Source organism: Porites lutea, chromosome 2 (assembly GCF_958299795.1).
Source record: "Porites lutea chromosome 2, jaPorLute2.1, whole genome shotgun sequence".
Lineage (NCBI taxonomy): Eukaryota > Metazoa > Cnidaria > Anthozoa > Scleractinia > Poritidae > Porites > Porites lutea.
In genome coordinates this window covers 5,609,426-5,634,886 of record NC_133202.1, presented here as the reverse complement: position 1 = coordinate 5,634,886, position 25,461 = coordinate 5,609,426, and the positions used below count along the sequence as shown (strand labels likewise).

At 39.0% G+C, this 25,461-nt stretch overlaps 2 protein-coding genes across 2 annotated transcripts; both read left to right on the top strand.

The window, feature by feature from the left end:
- Window positions 1-2,107: 2,107 nt before the first annotated feature.
- On the top strand, window positions 2,108-6,305 carry LOC140927503 (uncharacterized). Its single transcript, XM_073377164.1, has 2 exons — window positions 2,108-2,935; window positions 3,138-6,305. The coding sequence occupies exons 1-2, from the start codon at window positions 2,845-2,847 to the stop codon at window positions 3,779-3,781; spliced, it is 735 nt and encodes a 244-aa protein (XP_073233265.1). The 5' UTR covers window positions 2,108-2,844; the 3' UTR covers window positions 3,782-6,305.
- Window positions 6,306-12,301: 5,996 nt separating this feature from the next.
- Window positions 12,302-18,070, top strand: LOC140926528 (uncharacterized). Its single transcript, XM_073376254.1, has 3 exons — window positions 12,302-12,484; window positions 15,257-15,377; window positions 17,169-18,070. The coding sequence occupies exons 1-3, from the start codon at window positions 12,330-12,332 to the stop codon at window positions 17,493-17,495; spliced, it is 603 nt and encodes a 200-aa protein (XP_073232355.1). The 5' UTR covers window positions 12,302-12,329; the 3' UTR covers window positions 17,496-18,070.
- Window positions 18,071-25,461: the final 7,391 nt, after the last annotated feature.

Sequence of the window (25,461 nt, the reverse complement as noted above, 5' to 3'; positions counted from 1 at the left end):
TTTATTCAGTAAAAGGGAGTTCGTAAAGCATTTTCGCGATAAAATTCTGTCAGTTTTCCTTAGTGTGGCGGATAATTTATGATCAGGATTGCCTCACTAAGATTTTCTTTGGCTGATTTTTTTCTGCTCGAGGTCGTTTGTTTTATAAAAATGATAGACCAAGAATACAACTTTTAACAGTCGATTACAATTCTCTGAAGGTTTCGTTTTGGCCAGCAAATGGCTTTTAATTGCGTGACCGTAAAGCAAATCTTGCGGAAGCTTATGGCTCTGCCATTATCACCTAACTCTATGCAAATAAAACACAAGACGACGGTTTGAGAGCAGGGTTCTTGCATGTAAAGCCGCAAATCGCTTTATGTGAGGCTTGTGTGTTACCATGCCAACCTTCCTCTTGTTTAATGCGAAAATTATTACCGGCTGCCAAGCGAATTCGCCGCTAAGGCAAATTTTAAAAGAACCAATTGCACCGCTCGGAGCCCTTAAAAAGTTGAGCCTAACCATGAAGTCGGAAGACGGCACACTAAGTTAATTGATGAGATTATAACATCATCTTACTTCTTTTATACCTTGCAAAGCATTTTCAGTTATGCTAACACGCTTCTTCATTTGACAAACTTGTTATATGCGGTACATTATTACCACAAACAAAAAGTTTAGTTTCTAATTTCGTGCCGCACCAACGCCCGGTGTGAAGTCGTCAATTAAGCTTGTGGCTTACCTCTCTAGCCATTCCATACCTTTCATTTGTGCTTTCATAATAGATCAATTTCAACACACATTTACTCCAAACATGAATTCTTTGTAAGTTGAGTCGATATCTTTTTTTTTAAGTCTTATTATAGACGTAAATGTATGTACCTCTTGGTAATTAATCAAATTTTTCATCCAAATATCTTTGCAATTTTTTCAGTTTTCGCTGTTCAATGATTTGTTGGTGTTGACACCGAAATAGAAAGTAATTTGTGTTTATCTCCGCGAGAACTTATGGCTTTTTGCAATATCCATGGCGTGAATCAATATTTTCTTTGTGAGATTGCTTCAAGCTGCAGTATCCCTAACGCGAAAGAGTTATTGCAGTATTTATGATTCGCCAAGGCGATATTTCATTAGGAGAATTGAAGCTGTGAATTGTATATAACAAGAAAGATCAGGCATAAGAGAAGACAAATTTTAAAATGCTCTTAAATTGTAGGCTTCTTAGTCTTCACCAAGCATCATTTTTCATTCATATGTATTCATCTTGCGACCAAATGGCTTAATGGCTTGTTTTACGTGGAAATAGCATGTGTGTATGTGTGTTGTTCCGGTAAAAATGACACACTACATTATGGTTCTTGTCATTTCCCCTCGCGACTCTTTTAGTTTTGTTGTAAACAAACCGAAATGGCGCTTTGTATTTTGGTTATGTCTTGAACACCGACGGCATTTTTTTCGGAAATTGCATTCAACAGGCTTACTTTCATGGTGCAAGGTGATAAAGGCCTTCTGACGTCATGACGACCACAAGTGATTTTGAGAACAATCTCTCGCGTGGGCCGTATTTTACTTTTGAGTGTAAATAAATCTTTTTTCAGGGTAAATTATACTAGTTTAATTCTCTCCGGATGTCAACCGATAAAAATTCATTTCGTTTTCTTATTTTACGTTTTGTGATTTTGTAGTATTTGTGCTTTTGAATCATGCATGTTTCTTCTTTAATAGAACATGCAAAAGCGTTTTTACCTCAGAATCGTATTCGAAATTTATCTGTCCTGCGGATTCGGTCGCATAAATTGTTCAGAAGGATAGTTTAACTCTTTTTCGAAAATACAAACTAATATTAGAAGCAAAGCTGACAGGTATTGTGCGTTTAATTTCGGGAAAGAAAATAAATAATACAAAGTGTCGACAGAGAAGAAATTAAATATTTTGAACGTCAGAGCTAGAAATGTGTGTAATTTGATACAAAATAAACTAAATGCAATAAATTTCTAGTTTTATCGTCGATAAGATTTTTTGAAATATTTCTCGACAGTAATAGAAAATTATTTGAATTGCTTCAAGGAAATCAGCGAGAGTACTTAATATGAATTCAGAAAATATTGCTTTGGAGTTTCCTGTAATGAATTTTTCTAGCCAATCTGGTGAGCGTGTGAACTGCTTAGCCAATCATGTGGCTGCTTGTCGCGTTTGGCGCGATTTTGTGCCTGTCAGGCCGCATTTACCGCCAAAACTCCGGTGTGCCAGTGATAGCTCATGCATATTAATGTTGATATGAATTATTTGTAATATTTTGTATGCAGATTAGTCCCTTGGCAACAGGTGGCCCGACACTGACAAGACCTAGGGATCTCACCGATAATATACAGCTTCGTTGGACTAGAATTTCCCCGTTCAACAACAGACCCCGCCTACAAAACCCCCGAATAATAACTCGATATGGATCGCTAATGAGCGCGACGTCCTGTCTTCACTGTTTACGTCCCCCTTGCTATTCCCTCTCTGTCGGAAATGATTTGAAACTGCTTCTTTAAACGACACTGGTTCGACTGGCCTAGAAAGGCTTTGGGAAATTCGCTTGAAGCCCGTTAACCGGTGTGGGAGTTCGGCATTTCATTCAAACACAGATCCGTGGCTTCCGGTTAGAATTGTGAAAATTCTATGAGAACATGTGGGCCGAGAAAAATTGTCATTAGGTACTGTCGACGATTGATCGCGAGATGAAAGTTTCCTGAGATGAATTAAGCTTATCTCGATTCGCAATATCATGCTAGTGGCCGGGATGTGCCGTTTATTTCCAGGAGAATGGCGAATTTCGTAGCAAGAAATGTTGGTGCTGTCAGCGGAAAGCACTGCTGAAAAATGCCGAAATCGTTCTTGATTAAGAAGGGAAAAGAATATGGAAGTCTGCCATCAAACTCCTGCCTTCAAAAAAACTCGACTGTTACCGAAGGTGAGTTCTGTTTCCTTTTTTTTCAAAATATTTATTATCATGTTAAATTTATTTTGAGGGTCTCGAAGCTGTCGATCTTTTTTTTTTTTAAATTTCTGACTGCTTCGTTTTTGCGCCCTGGCCTGGCTGACAGAGAAATTTGTTGATTGTATTCTTGTTTTAGTAACACCTGTTGGTTTTTTGCACTCGCTTACCTTTTCAGGGACCGCGAGTGAGTCGGGAAAATCATCAGCTTCGCAAAACCTGCCACAAAGCAAGCAGAAACGCCGTGAAATTTCTAAAACAGTGAGAGGAAAAGCGGAAGAAGCAACTTTGGACGAAAACGGCAATTACGTGGAGGACATAAACGAGAGTCGTTCTGATGGACGCCACAGAGGCGCTGAGAACGCCATTGGCGGTCGAAGCCGGTATGTTTGTGCTGAATGTGGTAAGTCGTATGCCACATCTTCGAATCTTTCTCGACACAAACAGACTCACAGAAGCTTAGACAGCAAGCTCGCTAAACGCTGCGAGCACTGTGGCAAGGCGTATGTCTCAATGCCGGCGTTGGCGATGCATGTTTTAACTCACAAGCTTCTTCATAAGTGCGACGTGTGTGGAAAAGCCTTTAGCCGACCCTGGCTCCTGCAAGGACATATGCGATCTCATACAGGAGAACGGCCGTTCTTGTGCCCTGAATGCAATAAAGCGTTCGCGGATCGTTCGAATCTACGGGCCCACATGCAGACGCACTCGCCGCTGAAGCAGTTCAAGTGCGACCGCTGTGATCGAACGTTCGCTTTGAAATCATACCTCAATAAGCACGCAGAATCTGCTTGTGCTCGAGATGTGGCTACTAGCAAGTAGCATTAAATTCGTCAATTTCTAGAATCCGTGGCATTCAAAGCTAGAGCGGTCACCAAATTGTGTATATGTAGTTAAGGTAGCCTTGTGATCGTGTAATTTTATTGGTCGTATAACCTGTGGAGCTAGCTACCGTTTATCTTGCTTACTAGATGTGCGGAGAAATTGTAGATTTTACTGTGTAAAAAATGCGGTAAGGAGCCAGTAGAAAATCGTATTGGTGATTTTTCGGAAGCTTGTCACCATCAATCTGCTTTAATGTATTTCTTCACTTGACCACACCGAGCATCAAGAGATTTTACCAATTCTTTCTGGGAGAGAAAAAATATATATTTCCTCTTAAGGTAGGTAGTTCCTGCCGTTTAGCCAAGTAAAATGTGGGATACAATTTCACAGAACTCAAGCGAAAAGTTTATTGGACTCGAAAGCATTGAGCGATCGCTAAAATTGTTTACTCGTCATCCCACCAAGGGCTCGATTTCATTTGAAATCTCACGGAAAATATAAACCAAAATTAATTTGGTACATAGGAAATCCCTTTTGGCTTACCTCGAAGCAGTTGTTTTTCTTTTAGAAACTATTTTTTTTTTTCGTGTTCATAATTCTTCACAAACTTTGACTAATTTTTAGGGGATAAATTCTCTGTTAATTTTGACTTGTTGGTTCAGTTGGATTTTGTATTCTCTAGCCTTAGGTTTTTAATATTTATAAGGGGCCATTTCCTTTACGTTGAAGTGAATAATCTGGCCATGTCGGTAATTTTTACAGCTTTTTAAACATAAATATACAGCTGTCTTTTTAGCAAAGGAAAAGAATTTTTTTTCTATTTTTCGGGTTGTAGATCGACCCTGCCAACGGCATACAGTCTCACTGCTAGGCAGTTTTATTCCATAAATTAAAATCCATAATTTATTCCTCCGCTAAAAACCACGTCTTTTGAATAAAGTAATTGTATTGAAGACTTATATACATTTAAGATCTTTGGTGTGCGGTTTTGAAATGATACCATTACACTTGGATTTTAAAAATAATGATTTTTTTTCCTTTCGTTTGCTTCGTAAGGACAAAAATGTTAAAATGGTTTAATTCTCAAATGAATTGTCAGTTTAGTTCTTGTAATGAGAAAAGATCGATCAGAGCGTGGCAACAAGAGAGTTTCATGTCTGTTTCGTTTTTTAATGTTCACCATATTGTCATGTCTGCTGGACGTGATCTGATATTTTAGAGATACCAAAATGCACTTGTTTTGCGTCAAAAACCTTATTCCTCGAAATCAAAAAGAGGTGCTTATCCGTTTGTTTGAATTTCTGCCAAGTAAATACCTGTTTGATCTGACCATTTAAGTTTGTGCAAAAGCCTTACTCGAAAGAAAAAAGTCTAGTAATTGCTTATTTTCTATGTAATTGAAGAATATGAAAAATTTTTTTTAAGTGTGTATTACACATGTCTCGCTGTTTTTTCCTCCACACGCCAAGAATTTTTTACGGTTGGTAGATAGTTTTGCGGCCTTGCATTCAACGTTCTTTAGATTTTCGTATTTAATTTTGAATTTACTTACGTTCGGAATTCTGCTGAAATAATAACGAGTTACTTCCCTTTTGTTTTAAATTTCCATGTATGATACGTATGGTATACGAAATGTGGCGAATTTCTTTTAAAAGTATTAAATCGTTTAAAATTAACTGTATATTGATTGCAAATATAAGGAAGAGAAACTGATTTTCAGGCCACTGGTCCTTTTAATTATACAACCCTCATGTTTCTTGCTTTTCCTCTTGAAACGCATACATGCTGGTAATGGGAATCTTAATATAAGAAAATAATTAGAAATACGATTGATTTTAACTTCTCCTGTTTGTTCAAGATGGAGTAGGGATATATTTCGTATTTACATGTTAGAGTTTTAAGGATAGATAGAGGATATAGTACGCTTGGGTGGTTAATATTCCCTCTTACAGGGCATCTTAAAGTTTCACAGATTCAATTCCAAAGAGAACATAACTGCTCCACAGTATTGCTAGTTAGTCTTGCAGCTTAGATATTTAAAAACCAGATAAATCAAGATTCCTTAGTTTTAAAGGCGTCTATTTTGCCGGTCAGAAACATGCTTTGCCTGCGCTTTGTGTTATACTTCGTATTTCAGTTTTAGTGGAAACTTTTACTCATTTCGTTACAAGGAATGACGCGTATCTTATCAGCAGCAGGACTGTGCAAATGCAAAGAGATAATTTTCGGTATCTATTCCCATGGAGTACCTTAGTTTTAAGACCTGTTTGACGTCACAGGTATATATCTACATATATCACGCTGATTAAATGATCTTTTGTAATGCATTGAGTTTTTGTTGTGCTTCGTAGGAAGCTTCGCACAATTCAAACAATTATTGTATTCCTTTGTTGCGGAATCTTTGATTAAATTGTAAGAGGTGTGCCAGTGTTTCCTGGGTGATTCTAGTGTTTCTCCGTATGGCACGAAAATTGCCTTGCGGACAGAGTTCCTTTTATTTTGGTTAAAACAACATTCTAAAGTGTTAACGAGCGACAGGTGTCATGCGTGAGAGCGGGGGGAGGGGTGGGTGCTATCGTGTGTAGCCTGCATAGCAAGTACGTTCGCGCGTTTCAACTTTCGGGCCAACAAAAGCGCGCGGTAATGCTTGCTGTGGTGGGACTAGTACCTTCATTTGATCACTTATGCACTTGGAAATGGTTATCAAGAATTTCATTTCCTTTTAAACGACTTGCTGACGACCTCAAGCAAAACTGACAACAAGAGAGTGAATGGACAAACCGAAAATTTGCCGGAATAACTTTAAAACACAGCTGTCATTACTATAACAGAAGACGGAACGAGAGAGAGTCTTCATAGCTTTAACTGACAGACGACCAGTGAAAACGCGAGTTTATTGACCAATCAGGTCAATAACTAAAGTTTAAGACCATCAACAGACGAGATACATGTCACTTTGACTCTGAAGATGACGACCGCACAGGTTGTAAACGTCAGTCATTGTGTCAGCAACAGTAATATTCCGGCAGGACTACACAGTCACAGGACGATCACATTCCACTTACTTTAGTTGACATGACTCTTGGGTTTCCACGATTCTCTATATTTCATTTCTCTCAACGGTTTGCTTTTGACGCCAGTGAAACGCTGTGTTGACAGTTTAAAGTCACAAACCTCCCACCCCGTCCATGAAATTAGGCTAAGAACCATCCCTTTTTGGCGCTGCACACTTCTGCCTGCTTACGCATACACCCAGAATAACAAGTGTAGTTTGACTTCCTGTCATGCTCCTTTGAGAAATATCCTTCCATTTTTGCTGGTCACATGCCAGTTTTCAGATAAGTGACAATTTTTTCAGAACACCTGTTAAGAAAAGATTATCTTTCTAGGTTAAACTTCTATCAGAGGTTTTGCGTTCCATTAATTTTGACATTAGTTACAGATTAGATGTCCAGGCCTTTATCAGCCTCTCACGGTGATGAACCACTAAGAACGTCTGCGTCGAAGCCCGGGCCTTTATCAGCGGCAAACTCCGTCTGGGGTGAAGGCTTAGAGCGTTGCTTGGAAACCCGTCTTTTTTTTTTTCGTTACCAGGAAGACGTAAGGGAACTCAACACACAGGTGTTTTATTGCGATAATCTGGGAGTAGTTTTTGCCAAATTTTATGGTTTACTTGAACATGTCAACCTGAAAACTATGTAAAGAATAATATTGGACAGCGACTTTTCTGATTTCAAAATTGGCCGTTTTCCCAGCGATTCTCGTATAGGTTGTTCCTGGGTTAAATTTTATTTTCCTTTGCATGTTTGTAAGTATGGTAATGTTTATTAGTGTATTTGAAACAAAGGAATTGATAAGTAGGTTAAGTATAATCGTCCGGGTGAACGTAGTCCTGAATAGGACTGTTGTTGTTGACAGTGACTGACGTTTCGACAACCTGTGTGGTACTCATCTTCAGAGTCAAAGTGAGTTGCATCACGTCAGCTGATGTTATACTATGACTTCTGGGTTAAAATCTTTCACAAAGGAATTAATATTTGAACACAGGCGGCCCAGACGTAGTATGTGTCAAAGGAATATATTAATATTCACATGGGCAAAATAGGATGAGGCGTCGAAACTCCCATGAACTAAAATAGTCCAAAAGTCAAAATATAACAAAACAAAGTTAAGATACCTTTAACTGAACGTATCCTTGTCTTTCCTGGCCGGAAATATATTCATTCAGTGACACATACTACGTCTGGGCTGCCTGTGATTTGAACCAAGGAAAAATTGAATTTCGGTTTCGAGAAAGGTTGATCTGAGAAAATGGCGCCAAAAATTGAAGTTCGGTTTAGAGAAAGGTTGATCTGAAAAAATGGCGCGAAAAAGTAAGTGTTACAAAAAAGCAATAAAGGGTCATCCAACAACAATTTATTCAATTTGAAAAATAAGGGCTTTCCGCAGGGGCAAAGAAAACTGTCCGTATTAAGCGGGTGGCCGTAAAGCGGGCCTGACTGTTAACAAAATAATACGATAGTACGATAGTGAAAGAAAACTTCCTTAAGTTTGCTACTACGCGGGCGGCATTATTATTTGTATCGAAATAATGCAGAAAAAGTAGACAGAGTACAAGAAAGTAATTAATCAGAAATGAGGAAACGCGTAGAGCTCATTAAGACGGGCCCATCTTAATTAACTCACCGTGACCAAAGTAGGTTCCATAGCTATTGAAAATAGGAGGATTATTTTCTCCCCGACAGCGACGACAACAAGAATTATATTAAAAGCAAAAATCAAATCAATAGGTTCAGAAAAACATGGTACGCACACCACGGCGGACGTAAAACGGTGTCCACTATTGTTTTTGCGCACATTTTCTGCACATCCCAAAGAAGTCGGGTGCGACGTGAAAGAAATACACATCACGCAAGACACGCGGACTGGTTTTGTCTCTGGTAAGTCTCGGAGGTTCTAGTTATTTCATGTGGAAAAGATGAGTCGTTTTTCAACAGATGGCAAATAGTTTCTATTTACTTTTGTCAGTTCTTTGAAAACTGAAGAAGTATGCGCATTTGGAACGAGATATAGAATTACATAAGAGTGGTGAAAAAAGGAGAGCATTTCTAGCTAATAATTTGTACTTTTAAAAATAGGGATTAGCTCAAGGGCGGATTTAGGGGCGGTCCCAGGGGGCCCCGGCACCCCCTTTTGTCCGAGAATTTTTTCTTTCGTAGACGTGTGTCGGATGGTACTTCGAGCCTTGTTACTTAAATATATTTTCTTTAATAAACATTGTTTATAAGAAAAGAATATGTGTTCGAGGCCTACATTTTTAATTTAGTCACAAATGACCAAAGCTCCCAGAATGTATGCAGTAAATATCCGTCTCAAACAAACTGGATTTGACAATTTTTCAGGAAGATAATGTTGCCGCCTTTGCCGGGAGGTTGTGCTCTCGCGGCAATCGCTTCGGCCCCTGCAGCTAGCATCATAAAGTGTTAATTACTTCTTTGGCTACAACCACACCTGTGGTTTATGAGATATTTCAGCGGTACATGTTCAATAAGGAATCCAGGCATTTGCTAAATTTAAGCGTCCAGAATGCACTATATTGCATGTCAGAGAACTTCAATCTCAAAATTTTCCCGGAGGAGCATGCGCCCGAGACTCCCTAGAAAACTGCGCCGTTCGCAGTCCTGATGGGCGCTATCTCGCCTATATTGCCACTGTAAACTACATCTCTAGGCCCCCACTATCACAAAATCCTCCCGGTCCGCCCCTGTAGCTGGTGTTTCCCAAGTTGAGATTTATGCAACTGGCTCCCAAAAGTCAAAATCTGGTGTCTGCTACCGCAGAGATGCCAATCTATTCGGAATTATAAGTAGGAAAAACCCCTAGTTTAAAGCCAAATCTAGAATAAGCCAATGAAATATATACCAATTCGTTCTGTAAACATTTACTTCTGGGGCTTTCCCTTGCGATAAAATTTATTCGGAATTATAAGTAGGAAAAACCCCTGGTTTAAAGCCAAGACTAGAATAAGCCAATTAAATGGCAAAACGTTCTGTAAACATGTACTTGGGACTTTTCCGCCTATAGCGATATGATTGTTTCCACGAAGGAAATTTATTCCTACAAAACACCTGCGTCATTCGGGTCCATTCCCAGGTCAGTGAACAAGAATGACGTGTCTTTCTAAACTGAACATGGGAATGTGGCGTCTGGTCTAAAATTTTAAATCTCGCCATTCATCGTCAGTTCATTCATTTTCAAACTATTTTACTGACAACAGTTTTTTAAAAAAATCATAGGTGATGGCTTTTTTAAATCATACACAGATGGCTTTTAATCGGCACTTAAAATGAATACCACCGAATCTAAAAATACTCATTTCCGCCCATCCTTTTCTTGCGGTGTCCATTATTTAACGGCCTTCATGGGTGACCAATGCAAAACGACGCGGAAGTAGCTATGAAAATTTAACCTGATGTTCCGAACTGGACTGTATCTTTACCACAGTTGATTTACTTTTGACTAAAATCAAACAAAAGCTATAATCCTCTGATACGATGTCAATGATTTGGTAAAGACTGCCTTCTTATCTTTATTCCAAGTGCGCCAGGATCAAAGATCGTTTTTTCATGCAAATCAATAGAAAGAATGATCTAGTGGGTAAAGGTTCATTACCTCACGATTGAAAAAGTGTCAAAATGTCAACATTTTCACGGTTCTACGACTCGTACAAAAAATTGACCATTGATTAAAGCTAACAAGCAGCATAGCTTTCATTCGACTGTTCATGCGTCAAAGAGAACAGTACCTTGCAGTTTCCGTGGTAAGTACGCTGCTTCCTTTTCAGATTACGTAATCAATTACTTCTATTTTCTTAAGTGTATCTCAGTGTTCGTGGCTAAAGGAGCGGTCGGTTAATTGGTGATTTATAGGCCAGTTCTCTGAGCTCGTCTTCCTCTTAGCCATAGGGAAAGTTTGAGTTTTTGGTCCGGGAAGCTCATAAGTGAGTTGCGTTTCCTTATGATTCTTGTCCCTGCAACTGCAGCAAAGAAATCTTAATGACCTTAATGTGAGAACGGATGAGGTTCAGCTTGATTCCAAAAGTATGTAAAAGTAACCGTAAAAAAGAACCGTCCAACCAGTTTAACTCTTTTACACACATGATAAGAAAAGGTGCAGCCTAACTCGGGAAAACCTCGGACTGGAAAATGTCATTTTACTATTTTGAAGTTGCTGTTTCTAAACAGAAAAATTAAAGTAACGCTTATAATATCCAGCTATTTCGCCCGGGTGCACTCGCACCGATTTGATAACTCTATCCGTTTCCTGTCTGATGGCCATGAAAGATGCAAGATCCTGCCATGTGACGTGTGGCCTAAAATTCTAAATCTCGCCATTCATCGCCAGTTAATTCATTTCCAAGAAACTTTTACTAACAACAGTTTTTTGAAAATATCATAAACGATGGCTTTTTTTGACAAGTTAGGCACAGATGGCTTTTAATCGGCACTGTCAAAGACGTAATCAATTTACGGAAACGAAGCGCCAGAGTAATCCTGGACAGAAAACGGGACACTCCCTCGGGGCCTTTATTTAGAGACCTCATCGTCATGCCTTGTTTGATAAACCTTCTGTATTGAGTGTCTGCAAATTTGAGCAAATTTTTCTTTTTGCCGCTTTGAGTCTTACATTTAGAGGTTATGAAGCTGGTCTGTTCCATGCATGTAAAGTAATTAGTTCCTGTGGTTTATGTTTCTACAGATTTTTTCTAACAGGATTTGATCACAGATGCAGTTTACCGTTACTTGATGCTTTTCTTTTACCTTTGTATAAGCCTTAAGCTTTTTTATTGCGGCTAAATAACCTTAGTGTTTTTGGTTTTCTCCAAAATGCCTAGACCTCACTAGCTACATGTATGTAGTTTTTGTTTTTTCTTGCCGTGAATATCATGATTTCCTGATTAGTTTTGACGCTAGAACTGTCACAGGTAGCCCAAGCTCGAAATTTGAGCATCGGCGAGCATTGGCATTGTTGCGTAACATTCAAAATATAAGGATTTGTATGGGAAAAAAACCTATCGTCTCTGTAACCTACGAAAATGAAAGCATTTCAATAAAAAACAGCTTACCTTACTTAAAATGTGTGTTAGGTCTCTCCTGTGTGGTCCATGGGCAGATTTATGGCCGTTTTATGGGTTTTTATGTAAACGGTTTTCTTTCTACAGCTGTTTCTACATAGAGGTTTACCGTTTACGTAAAACGGCCATATATCAGGGTCGTAACATGGTATATGGGCTCAGGGCTCAAAGCCCAAAATATGACTGGGATCAGGGCTCATCAGAAGAAGGGCATCACGGATCACAATGCGTTTCTCTTATCACAATATTTTTCCGCATAATAAGGTTTCTGTCCATAGAATTTCCTGGCCGAAGTACATTACCTATTCTTGCTTCCGGCTGGCGGCAGTTCTTGTTATACGAAGTCCTGGTTGTTTGACGAAAACATGGTATCATATTCGTAACTTATTTAATTGTTGAGGGCACTGTAATATGAATCTCAAGTCACTTTTCTCGCTTTGTAACGCAGCTCCTCAACGCGCTGTCAACGCCAGAAGGCAGAGAAAGCGATTTATACAGTCATATCTTTTTTTGCGAGAAATGTCGAAGAAGAGAAAGGACAAAAAGAAATCCTGTTACAGAGAAAGGTACGTAATTACTTCTTAGGGTCCAAGCATAGAGTTTTACCGCCAAGGCAATTGACAAACCGATTCATCGAATGCAGAATTTACTGTATAGGTCCCTATTGCCTCATCGCCTCAAGCAAGTCACAAGGCGACTATAAATCGAGGCTCGTATTTTTTGACCAGTAACTTAACCCTTAAAAGTACTTAAATAATTAGAATGGACGTCAAAAGTAGAATACAAGTACAATGAATTTGCGCGCTTTGTTGCAAAATTAGTTTTAGGGGTTATCTCGAACTCTGATGAGAAACCGAGATCGGTTCACCTATCAGTACTAGTATTGGGCCGGGAAAGTAAAGGACACATTCCATTACATTATAACTGATAAATACTTTTGTGATAAATAACCTGAGATTACATTGTAGAATTAGTGAAAATAAGTGGAACACCAAAGACATTTTAAATCATGCACAGATGGCTTTTAATCGGCACTTAAAATGAATACCACCGAATCTAAAAATACCCCAAACCGCCCATCCTTTTCTTGCCGTCTCCATTATGTAAGGGCCTTCATGGGTGACCAATGCAAAACGACGCGGAAGTAGCTATGAAAATTTAACCTGATGTTCCGAAATGGACTGTATCTGTACCACAGTTGATTTACTTTTGGCCAATATTAAACGAAAACTATAATCCTCTGATACGATGTCAATGACTTGGCAAAGACTACCTTCTTATCTTTAATCCGTTTTACAAGTGCGCTAGGATTAAAGATCGTTTTTTCAAGCAAATGTCAACACAAAGAATGATCTAGCTTGGAACGCTTCATTACCTCACGATTGAAAAAGTGTCAAAATGTCAAGATTTTCACGGTTCTACGACTAGTACAGAAAATTGACCACTGATTAGAGCAAACAAGCAGCATAACTTTCATTTGACTACTGGTTGCGTCAAAGAGAACAGTACCTCGTAGTTTTCGTAGTAAGTACGCTGCTTCCTTTTCAGATTAATATTAAGGAGCAGTCGATTAATTGGTGATTAGGCTAGTGTTCTGAGCTCGTCTTTCACATAAGTTCGAGTCTTCGGTCCCGGAAGCTCATGCGTGAGTTGCGTTTCCTTTGATTCTCGTCCCTACAAGGCGATTGTCTGCAGCAAACGTTCGGGGATGTAAAAGGAAGAAATCTTAATGACCTTGACGTGAGAACGGATGAGGTTCAACTTGAGTAAAAGTAACCGTAAAAAACGAACCGTCCAACCTGAACCAGTTAAAATGTGTTACACACATGCATGATAAGAATGGGTGCAGCCTTACTCGGGAACACCTCAAACGGGAAAATGTCATTTTACTATTTGAACGTTGGTATTTCGAAGCAAAAAAAAAACAAAATACCTTTTATAACATCTATCCATTTTTGGGTGCACCCGCACCGATTTGGTAACTCTATCCCTCTCCCGTCTGTTGGCCATCAGAGATGTAAGATCCTGCGTCATAAGACCGGTGTCACTCTCTAGTTGGTTAATGAATGTTGTTGCTGGGCGCCCCCTTAAGCGTTTGCCATGTGTTGGTTACCAGAGAAGTAGTTGGGAATATGGGAATTACTGTCGGCATGCGACGTCTGTTTAAAATTCTAAATCTCGCCATTCATCGCCAGTTAATTCATTTTCAAGAGTCTTGAATTTTACTAATAACAGCTTTTTGAAAAAATCACTAAAGATGGCTTTTTTAAATCGGCACTGTCAAAGACGTTATCAATTTACAGAAACGATGCGCCAGAGTAGGAACACTTCCTTCGGGGGTCTTTATTTAGAGACCTTAACGTCATATCATTTTTAAATGATATGACGTTAAAATAAAAGGGAGGTAATTACAAAGTACCGGTATCTTAGTCTGAAGGCCTTCAACTATCTTGTGCCATTTTACATCAGAGCAATGTCTACTATTGCAAGTGTAATGACATTATATTATTCGTAATGTGAATACAAGACTGCACAAAGCATAATTTGATCGCTCAAAAGTCTTGGGGTTGCAGACCCTCAAAAATGGCTGTATAGTAGACTAGTTCAGTATTTGCTGGCAGATAAAGGAAAAACTTATTGTGCTCAACATACTAGCTCACTCCAGGCCATTCAGGAGCCGGAATATCCACACAAGAAAAGAATAATAAACACAAAAAGGCGTTAACTCCCACCAAATGCTAAACTCACTAGCGATACATCGTTTTGGACAAATTAAGGCAGGTGCGCCAAACTATAGTTTTTGTATCTAAACCAGCGGGGAGTGTGTGTGATTTAGGGACACACAATTTCGGGACGACATGTTTACATTTAGAAAGAGCACCAAACTATAAGTCCCACGGCCAAGAAAATCCCAAGCGATTCTCGAGCAAGGTGGCAACGCATGTCATAAATAAATAAATAAATAAATAAATAAATAAAACGAAAGCGGAAACACAAAGCAAAATCCTCCACGAATGCGGTAATAAATTCCCACGAGTCCTAACAAACCCGGGCGAAACTCAGAATGCCGACCAATTGTCAAGAGCGCCTTGATACACTCGCAAGCTTTGTTTACATCAGTGATCAAGAATTCTTTCCTTATGAAGTCGTTAGCCAAAACGCTTGTTGTGTAGTCGTGGCATGCCAAATTAATTTCGTCTATAGAAGACTGATCGCGTTATCATAGTTGCGTCAAAGTTATCATCTAAGTTGTCCATTTAAATGCTCGAATAGTACTCAACGCTTTTACCTCACTAAATTGTTCGAAAAACCTATCACTCGCTTGTAATTTTCTTTAGGGTAAAGACAGAAGAAATGACTGAAAACGACGTATTAATGGACCTAGACGAAGTGACTGACAAGGAGGAAGTGAGTGATGAGGAAATGGCTGAAGAGATGTTCTCCGGGGGTGGAAAACCGGTAAAAGCGATAACTGAATCCATAGAACCTAATATACCTAATAGCACTGTCGAATGCACTAGTAGTACTGACTGAGACACAAACATCTCAGGCTAAGTTCCAAAAGATTGGGTAAACATTATATGCAGTGAAACCTGCATTAAGCGGACACCCTCGGGGAATGCTATAGTGTCTGCTTAATACAGGGAGTCCGCCCGAATACAGGTTTCGATAGATAACGTCATATGAGGTGTCAAATACCATTCAAATGAGCAGTGGAAACGTTTAGAATACTTCCAGAGACTATGACGATATACGTTTGCATTAATTTCTTTATAACAAGTGGACAAATTGATCATAGTACCATAAACATGTATTGCAACTCAGATTTGAAGAAGTCAGATGAGTGAGACAAGCTCTTACAAACAAAACGAAATAGAAAACAATACTGTACTGGGAAACTAATCAAATAAGTTCGTGAAGTCACGTTTTTCAATGTAAAAATTGAACAATTGGTGGGCAAAAATTCGAGGCAATCTTTCGCATTTCCAGTGTCTGGCATGTTGGGTGGTGGAATTTTTAAGTAAGCCAAATAAATTTCAGAAAAATTGTTCGAGTAGGAGTCCGTAGAAAGTCCTTCAAAATTCAGCTTTGAAAGTGTTTTGGAATTTCAAAAACGGATTGCCGGTGAGGTAGAACGAGCCACGAGTTCGTATTTTCGGGACAGGTAATTCAAACGCCTGTCCTTTAAAACAAAGCAGATTTGCCAATCGTGCTCATTCTTTGAGAAGGTTCTCTTTAGTTTTACAAGCATCATCAATTACTCCAAACCCTGCTCGAATGGCTTTCTTCTTGGACATTTTTTAGGTAAGGGGTCGACCATTTGACTTTTGAGGGGGAGGTGGCGGGGGGGGAGGGGGGTATGGGTGATCTGGTTTGGGTAAGAATTTGTTTTCCCAAACCCCTGGTGACAGGATTCTTTTCCCTGACATACAACAAGATTTCTTTCCAGCATTAATTGCCGCGAAAGATATTTTTTCACCAAAGGAATTTTTTCGCCAGGTATTTCCTTGCAAGAATTTTATTTCTCTCGAAATCAGTCTGCATCAGTGTTTTAAAGCATCTTCATCGGTAGCCGGTGTAACAAGCGTTTCCAATCGAGTTATTGTGTGAAAGTTAGAACGTCATTTTTTAAATTTTGCTCTTGTCCCAACTTTCTCGACGAACTCGCGCGGAAACGCTTGATACGCAGGCTACTTCATCGGTTTTTACTGCTGTTCGTTGCTTCCAGTTCATGAAGTAGGTATTGGGATTATAAGCTACCTTGTCCCCCAGGTCAGATAAAACTGTCGAGCACCTTTGTTTATGACTACGAAATAGCACGTGCGGCAGTTCTGCGAGGAATTCGCACCTCAGCCAATGATACCCGTGCTTACAAAACGATCTCACAAAACAAAATATAATAATCAAGAAAAATACTGATATCAGAAATGTCAGTCTAAAATATCAGCAAATTTTTTCAACAGACGCGATTAACTTTGAAAAGCATGGTCCACTTCCTAGGAAGCGCTAATTTCGTAAAAACAATTCACCACCAATAAAAAATCGGATTATTTCATATTATTGATTGCTGAATGATAGCTGCAGTTCTTCTCAAAGTTCCATAGCCATTGCATAAAAATCGAAAAAGTAATGAAACAAAGTTCAATTTGTCTTGGGTCTATGATAGTTCATTGCGTTGCTTGAAAACACTGCTGAACAGAAGTCCCTTTTACAAAAATCATATCTTTATCCAAACTTTTCAATTTTCAGCTCACACTGAGAACTATGGATGATATTGATGCCAACCTAGAAAAAATCACCGCTAGAATTAATGAACTGCCAGCAGTTACAAAGGAGCAAGATAAAAGAGATTTGCTAGGGTTTCAAGCGAGTGCTGAATCGGTGGATTCCAAAATGGAACAAGCCATCAAGAGTCTTCGAGAAGCAGCTGATAAACTTGATGATGTGTGGAAAGACTGCAAGATAGCAAAGCTTGTAGGAACAACTGGTGTAGTAGCATCAGGGGTTATCTCACTCGGTGCAATAGTATTGACTGGGGGGTTGCTTCGCCGTTGCTATATGCTGGACTGGGTTTAGGATTTGGTGGCCTGGGTATAAACTTGGGGACAGGCAAAATTGAGACTGCCATAGAATCCGCTGAAATAGAAAAGGCTGAAAAACTCCTTAAGGAGACTTCGGACAGCATTATCAACGTGCAACAACAGGTAACGAATTGGCTGAATAAGAAAGAGATAGCAAGAATTGTCTATATTTTCATCCTCGCTAAACACCTAAATTTGGATAGGAACGTTATGAATCTTCTTCGTGTAGTATTGTCTTTTTGCTTAGGGCCCCAAGATTCCACGATTATTTTGAAAACCACAGAAATGGTGGTAACTGCTGTTTCACAGGAAGGGATTAAGGCCACTGCCAAAACCGCAAAAGAGCTTGGAGCACAGCTTGCTGATGACGTTGTTCAGGCAGCGGAAGGAGCGGCAGCAACTGCAGGAGGGAGTAAGGTTGGAGCACAATTTGCTGATGACGTTGTACAGGGAGGAGTTGAGGGAGCGAAAGCAACTGCAGGAGGGGGTAAGTTTGGAGCGCAATTTGGTGGTGTTCTTACAAAAGCCTGGATTGTAGTCAGTGTTGCGTTTTTGATGTATGACGTCCTAGATCTGAAGCCTCAAAATATTTGAGGGAAAAGGCAAACCAACTCGAGCTGATTATGACTAAACAGCGTCACGGTCAACAAGCCGGAATAGATAGATGCGAAACACTCCTTTCCAAACAGTGTTGCATTGAAGAACTATCTTAGTGATTGCTGCATTTTATTCAGCATTTAGCTTAGAGAGGTAATCTCTATATAAGTCAGGAAAACATGGTTCCTGTCGGATTTTAGGTAATTTAGAGGGAATAATTATAAAGTCCCTTTTGTAATCTTTTGTATTATATTTAATGAACCGTGAGGTTTTGTTGTATTTTTATGAACCTTTTTATTTTTCTGCACCGTCAGGGGGACAGGTTGCATCTGATAAAATACCGTAAGACTTCAGGAAATTGTAAGGTCTTGTAAGTATCTGAAGTATCGATGAAGTATTGCTTCAAAATGGTGTTTGCGTGGCAAAACCAGAACAAACAGTGCAGATTGTAGCTTACAATGGGGTCACTTTCATTCGATTGTCAGGTTTGTTATCAGTCCACTGATACCAGTTGTATTCCGATATATTCGCCTTATTACATCAATTCCTTTTCCATTGCATGAAAGGGCTGTGTGCCTAGTGCACCTGGTCTATCTCGTGAGAAAAGAGAGCTGACACAGCAGAAGTTTTGAGACAAAAGGGACACAAAATTGCATGGTTCTAAAAACGAAGCGAACTGTGTCTCGGAACAAAAAAAAAACCTACGATTTGGCATGAACCGTCGCATGAACCCAAAACGGTGTTCTATAGTTTAGTTTCGGTAATTTCAATAAGCGTCGAAATGTTTTTAAGTTGTACGTGAAAACACACTTTCAGAAATTTTTTTTCTGAAGTTGTTGCTATTTCTAGCCTCACTTACTCAGAATACAACAGTTATAAAAGTGTATATACATTACGGTTTAGCCCAGTTTCCCGGTCGCAGAATTATCCAGATCGAGGAGGATGGTAACAGCCTCCGAGATAAGCATAGTTCTTCACATCATTCGAAGGCCGAATTCAATACTGAATTGTTGTATTACTCATTCAAAATATTTCTAAGTTCTTAAACCTCCTTGTAGATTTAGCATATTTCCCGGCACGGTTTCAGGATATAAACATATGTTTTTTCTTGCAGATACTCTTCAAAAGTAGATAAAATCTATCGAGCAAGGCGTTTTGCGTATTCATGCATTATTTCTATTCAGTTTTAGCCGGACATTCAGCTATTTTGTCTTCGGATAGCCTTGAACTTCATTTTGTTTGAGTTCATTTTTGCCCAAGCAGACTCGTTTCCAAGAATATACCATCGATTAACCTCTTTTCTAATGCCGGAAATATACCTTCGAATCGATGATATATTGTTCACAACATCTTCCAAATATGGTAAGCACAAGTTGAATATGAAAAAATTAGTCGGGGGATTGGAGCCCATCGGAAACAGCGAAATATTTTGAATGAATGATGAAACATACATCATCCATTGTAGCTTCGCATCCTTGAGTATAATCGTTTTAACCGAGGAGAAGGGCTGACAAGAGAGTCACTAATTCAAGTTTTAAAATTCTAGGTTTCTGAAAAGTTACTCTGGTCTATTGTAAGTTGTTTGGTCAACATTACAATTAGCACAATCTTGATGAGTAGACCAGCCAAAATGCCTCTCTTTTCGGTTCTTGACTCGGTAGCGTATTTACTAGTAGCAACAACAAGCTTAGATCATACAAGTACATACCCTATTGCTAAAAAAACATATTTAATCTAGGTGATGGGAAAGCATTTATATATTCAGAAAATTGTTAAATATATTCCTTAAAGGCCGTTTCCAATAGCCGAGCTTGAGTAAGGCTTATTGGAACAATCATCCTTCGTCAATGGGACCCAATAGAGCAAATTGCATACGAAATAACACTCTAACTTGTGGACATGACAGCCGGTCTCACTTTTGGCATGGTGATCTCCATACCGCATTATCGACGTCAAGATGAATCCTGGCGAAGGGTTTTTGAAATGGCCTTCTTTTCAATATTGGGGTTAAAATACATAAAAATAGTTGACTGCACGGTTTAGTTTTAACAACTTTTAGAGCTAGGCCCTTTTACCGTTTTGCAATCAACTTTTGCATCAGCTACGGTAGAGATCGTTCAGTCTTTTGCCAAAAACTAATTCCTTCCTCAATACAAAAGGAAATTATTTTCCGTAGTAGGTGCTTTTAGTTGCCAAGAGAAATGACCAATTCGCTATTTGCACATGTCCCATAATACCCCTTGTTCGCTCCCTAAAATTTTTGCATGAGTATTGTCTCAATTTCTCTTGGAACCACTGTAATACCCAGGAGAAAAAACAAAGTTACGTATGCAAAATATTGGGTTGCAATCAAAGAGTAGTAATGGGATTAGTGCAAATGACGAATTTCCCTAACCGGAATCTCGTTTGTTTAAGGGCCGTTCGCGCTTGAACAACGGCGAAACTTAATAATATCTTAATCAGTTTTCGGCTAAGGTGCTTTTTAACATGGAGGTTGTTCGAAGAATTGTAAACACCTGTCAGACCTGTAAACACCTACTTTCCTCACATGAATGCTATTGATTAGATCTAATAAACTTAATATTTTCAGTATAAATAGAACCAAACTGTAAGCAAGATTAGATTTAGACTTGGCTGTGGTTCAAAGCCTTTAGACGCTGTATCTCAGAAGCAAGAATTAAACCGTTCGTCAACTACCAACTCCTGTGTTCTGATGCACTCTTAAATCTGTACCCCCACACTTGTATGGCTCGTATTAATTAAGTGTTTTTGTTAGCGAAGATGTACATTATTAACAGGAATGCAAGTCTCGATAGATAAAGCTTCCTTTACCTGACTCGGTGTACCTCGGGTGCTACAGATGTTTATGGGCGGTTTTCGGGTGAGATGTGTTAGCCGATGCATCCCAAAGCACGCCAGAAAAAAACCTCTGGTACCAAGTGTAGACTCTGATAAAAAGGGGAATTAAGACAGAATCCTTTAAAAAAGAGCTTGGTTTTGATAAATATCACCACCATTATACATTCCGTAGTTTTTAACTTTCAGGTTATTTGTAGAAACAAGTATCCCAAAAGGATTACATAATAGTCAAAAACAGGTTATTGGCATATCAGATTTCAAACTGTATTTTTACAGAAAATGTAAATAACTTCAAAAGCCCACGACAGATTTTTCTCTAACTTTAGCAAATAAGCCTCAGAGCTCCGATCTCTAGTTTTTTTTTATTTCTCCAAGTTTGAAGTCAGTCGTAACCATATGGCCTGAGACCAGACTCCGCAGTGGGGGAAAAAGGCAAAAAACAGGATCAAATAAGAAAAAATATATATCGGCCATCAGAGCGAGCCGAGCGCTCCCCTTCGGCCAGAATACCTCTCGGCTCGCTTGGCTCGCCGATTTTTTTTCCTACCACGCCAATTTTTTTCTCCTTTTTCTCCCAACACGGAGCCCAGGCTATGACCATACAACTCTCTGCACAAAATTCTGGTCAAATTTAACCTTAAAATGCTACGCTAACACATTTGCGAAAGTTCACGCGCAAATAGCGGAGGGTGCTGTAGGACTATCTCCTGTCTGTATTCTTACCCAAAGCTTTTGATATTGCAAGAAACTAAGTAATCAAAAATCTAAAGGCGAATACGGTTAGCACTACAAGAAGAACAACTTAATGTTGAATGCGGGTTGAGATCAAAGAACTTGTATTCATCAAACTTACTCAACATTTCTGCCTTTCTTTTCGAAACAAATCTTAACAAAGCAAAATATAGCATCTACGGAAATCCCCTACCGGTTTTTAGCGTCCTAGGTTCCCATTTTGAGGAGAAATAACGCTAAAAGCTCCAGTCCTTCCAACCATCCATTTCCCAGCTGCAATGAAAACCTTTGTACTTTGTAATTTATTCAAGCGTTTAGTTTTAGATTTGCCATCACATTCGCGCGGGAATTTCGCCACTTGGGAAAAAGATGAAGAAAAAAATGACTCGTCTTATTCGTCTCAATTGGGGCCGGGATCCCCAGCGGCAAACTGCCCTTACGAATGTGATGGCAAATCTAAATCTGTGTTAGCGTAGCGTGTGCAGCGAGTGCAGCGAGTGCAGCGAGTTCTATGGTCACGATTGACTTCAAACTTGGAGATATAAAACTAGAGAGCTCTGAGGCGTCTTTGATGAGGTTAGGGAAAAACCTTTCGTGGACTTTCGAAAATGTAAAAATGTGGTTTTAAATATATGCCAATATCTCAAACCTTTTTATACCTACAAGAAGATAAATAGTATTTTCTTAATGTTCGACCATTGGATGCCAAAAATCTTAGAAATCGGTGAAACCGTTCCCGCTGAAAAACGCAATTCAAAAACATAAACAACACGCACATAAATAGGTTCGGGCCACCTTAAAGGGCTTTTTAAAAGGCTCTTAAATGCTCCAACAAAACATGAAGCGAATAAGGGCAAGAGAGAAATAATGGGAAGAATGACCCCAGAACGCGGTGCACATGCTGAACGCTGATCAGCATTTTAACACGAAAGTCAATGCCCGACCGGGCGGGTCTCGTTTTGAGTCAAATTCCCCACTGTAGGGAGCATAACTCGTATCAAATGCCCGGGGGATTGGCGGTTTTGGAATTTACCGGTACATAATTGTCGCGGACTACCGAACAGGACAAGCCGTTGAAAAGAGGCAGGTATTTATGATACACTCTTTCACGAGCTACCTTATAGGAAACCTTAAAGAGGTCAACCCCTGGGCAGGATAAGAAGACACCAAGCCATTGTATTATTTGAGAAAAGACGTACACTCTCTTGGCCTGTGCTAATGCGAGCGATTTAAGTTTGTCAACTTATCATGCTACAGCATACTAATTTGTGGTTTTACCGCTGTCCGAGAACTTATCCGCTCTGGAGACCGTTTATAAAAAAGTTCGTGAACGTAGCAATTCCTTGATAGCTATAGTCCGAATTAAAAGACGATAAAACATGAAGCTACTAGAGAGATTCTAAGAACGAAATGTTACTAGTTACAGTGACGCAACAACATTCGTTTGACATATGACGCAACTTTATTCTTTTTTCCCAGACTTCTTTAAGTTATATGTCGTATAAAAATTACTTTTTTAGAAAGTTTACAATTCAGGTATTTTAATGTTGGTCAAAATATAGTGCAAACTCTACTAGAGTACTGGATTCTATGTACATATCATTAATTTAATTTACACAAAATGATTATGATGTAAACTTTTTACGTTTGTGAAAAGCAGTGAGCAAAGACAATCTGACAATTTTTTTCTGGTTGTTTCTGTCTCAAATTAAGACAGATTTACGCTATCCTCTCGCGTTCTCACCTTCAATCCCCCATCGTAGATATTTGCTTCGGCTAAGTAACGAGATGGGACAATGTCACAAATTCTGACCACTAATCAGAAATAAGTCGCCCGAAAAATTTTTTTAGCCCTTCGGGCCTCAGTTTGGTCTAAAAGTAAGGAGGGGGGCGGGAAGATGGTCTGAGGATCTGCATCTGTTTGGGAGAATCTAACTCAGATTTTCCGGTGACTGAATTAATAATCATTCAGACGAAAGGACGGAGTTCCTACAATTGGTATATATGGTACTGGTATCGGCAGTCTTCCTCGCAGCAGTTTTCGCCCCGTCACGCAACGCTCTTCGAGAGCGTTGCGTGACAAGAAGAAAAGGGAGAGTATGGTATTGGATGATTTTACAAAAATGTAAACATTAACTATTTGAGCTGAGGTACAATAAATCTACAAATGCAACTGGTTACAAATGGATGTCATACATGTACACTAAATATACTTTTTCTGGTAACGTCAGAGTGCTTAAATAAACCTTGCAACACTGAAAGTACTAAAGAAACAAATAGAAAATTATGTTTTGTTTAGTCAGAATAGACGTTTTAGCCCTGTCTAAGTAAAAATTTACCCAAGCTAATTATAACTGACCATATAAAAAAATAACCTTAAAAGCAAGCCTGGAATAATGAAGAGCTAATGCTGCCCGTTGTTAAAAAGGTGGAGAGCCCTATCCATTGGATTAATCTCCATCCAGTGGATAACGCAATCAGGGGCGTAGCCAGCTTTTTGACTAGTTGTAGGCCTGGCTGACTTTCATTTCCACAGATCCCAAAAATTATACGCCTGACTAGTACGCACTGACCTCAACAAAACAGCTCACTCCAACAACGCATAATTTATTACAAGCAGTAGAGTGATCAAACCAAAAATTTGTAGGCCCAAGCCGACAAGTCTATGTGCTGGCTGCGCCCCTGGCAATTGGTTTCCTAAATACTTATCCGCTGGATAGCGCTATCCAGCTTTTGAACAACCGGGGAGATTAATAACACATTTATAAAACAAGACAACACGACAATAAAGTGTAAACACAAAAAGCAGACAAGCACAGAAAAAGAAAATATACATTATTATACAAAAAAGTTCAATTAATACACCATATTGCTGGTTGTAATTTCCCACTAATATCGAAATCCTTCAAGTTATTAGCAAAGTTCTGTTATTTCAAACAGAAAATCAAAACCTGTAGCAAACTTGCATGCAGGCAGCAAGTTTAAAAAATTTTCCCTAAACACAAATGCTGCTACTTCGTTAAATAAATACGTTTAAGTTTGAGAAATAAACATCTCATCAACAAAACAATAATGGCCATTAAAAAATAATTAAGATTTTCACCCAAAGTCTGAAGAGTCACAACTGGTGTCAAATAATTTTCAGCTATCAAAATAATGAATCACTCTATTTATTTCAGTACTTCAATATTACGGTGAAACCCCGCCTTACGGCCACCTCGGTAATATGGTCACCTCGTTATTACGGCCACCTTTTTTTTGGCGGCCTAGCAAACACCGTCATACATTTTCTTGTAAAAAAACCCCTGGTTAATAGGACCAAATTTGTTTGGCCCATTGGAGACCGTATTAATGGGGTTCCACTGTAACTATGATTGATGTTATTCTTCTTCAAGAAGAAACGAAATCTAATCAAATAATTGCACCTTTTTTTTTGAAAAAAGGAATCTAATTTATTTTTTGTATATTATCTAGCTTTTTCAATAAATTGTAAATCTGATTGTAATTTTAATAATCGTCTCGCACGCAGTTGAATAGTGGAGAACAAAAACCAATGCAAGGCACGTATTACAAGGGAGTAAACACAAGTTGATACTGGAAAGAAGGCGGCTATTTTTCACCGACATGTTAAATTTTTCTTTTCTCTTCCCCATACAAACAACCTTAAGATTTGACAGTATGAGATGGAGTTCAATAAGGCTATAAAATTTCCAGCCAGTTCTAACATCTCTGGATCTCGTAGGGCTTAACATATTTTAATCTAACTTAGACTG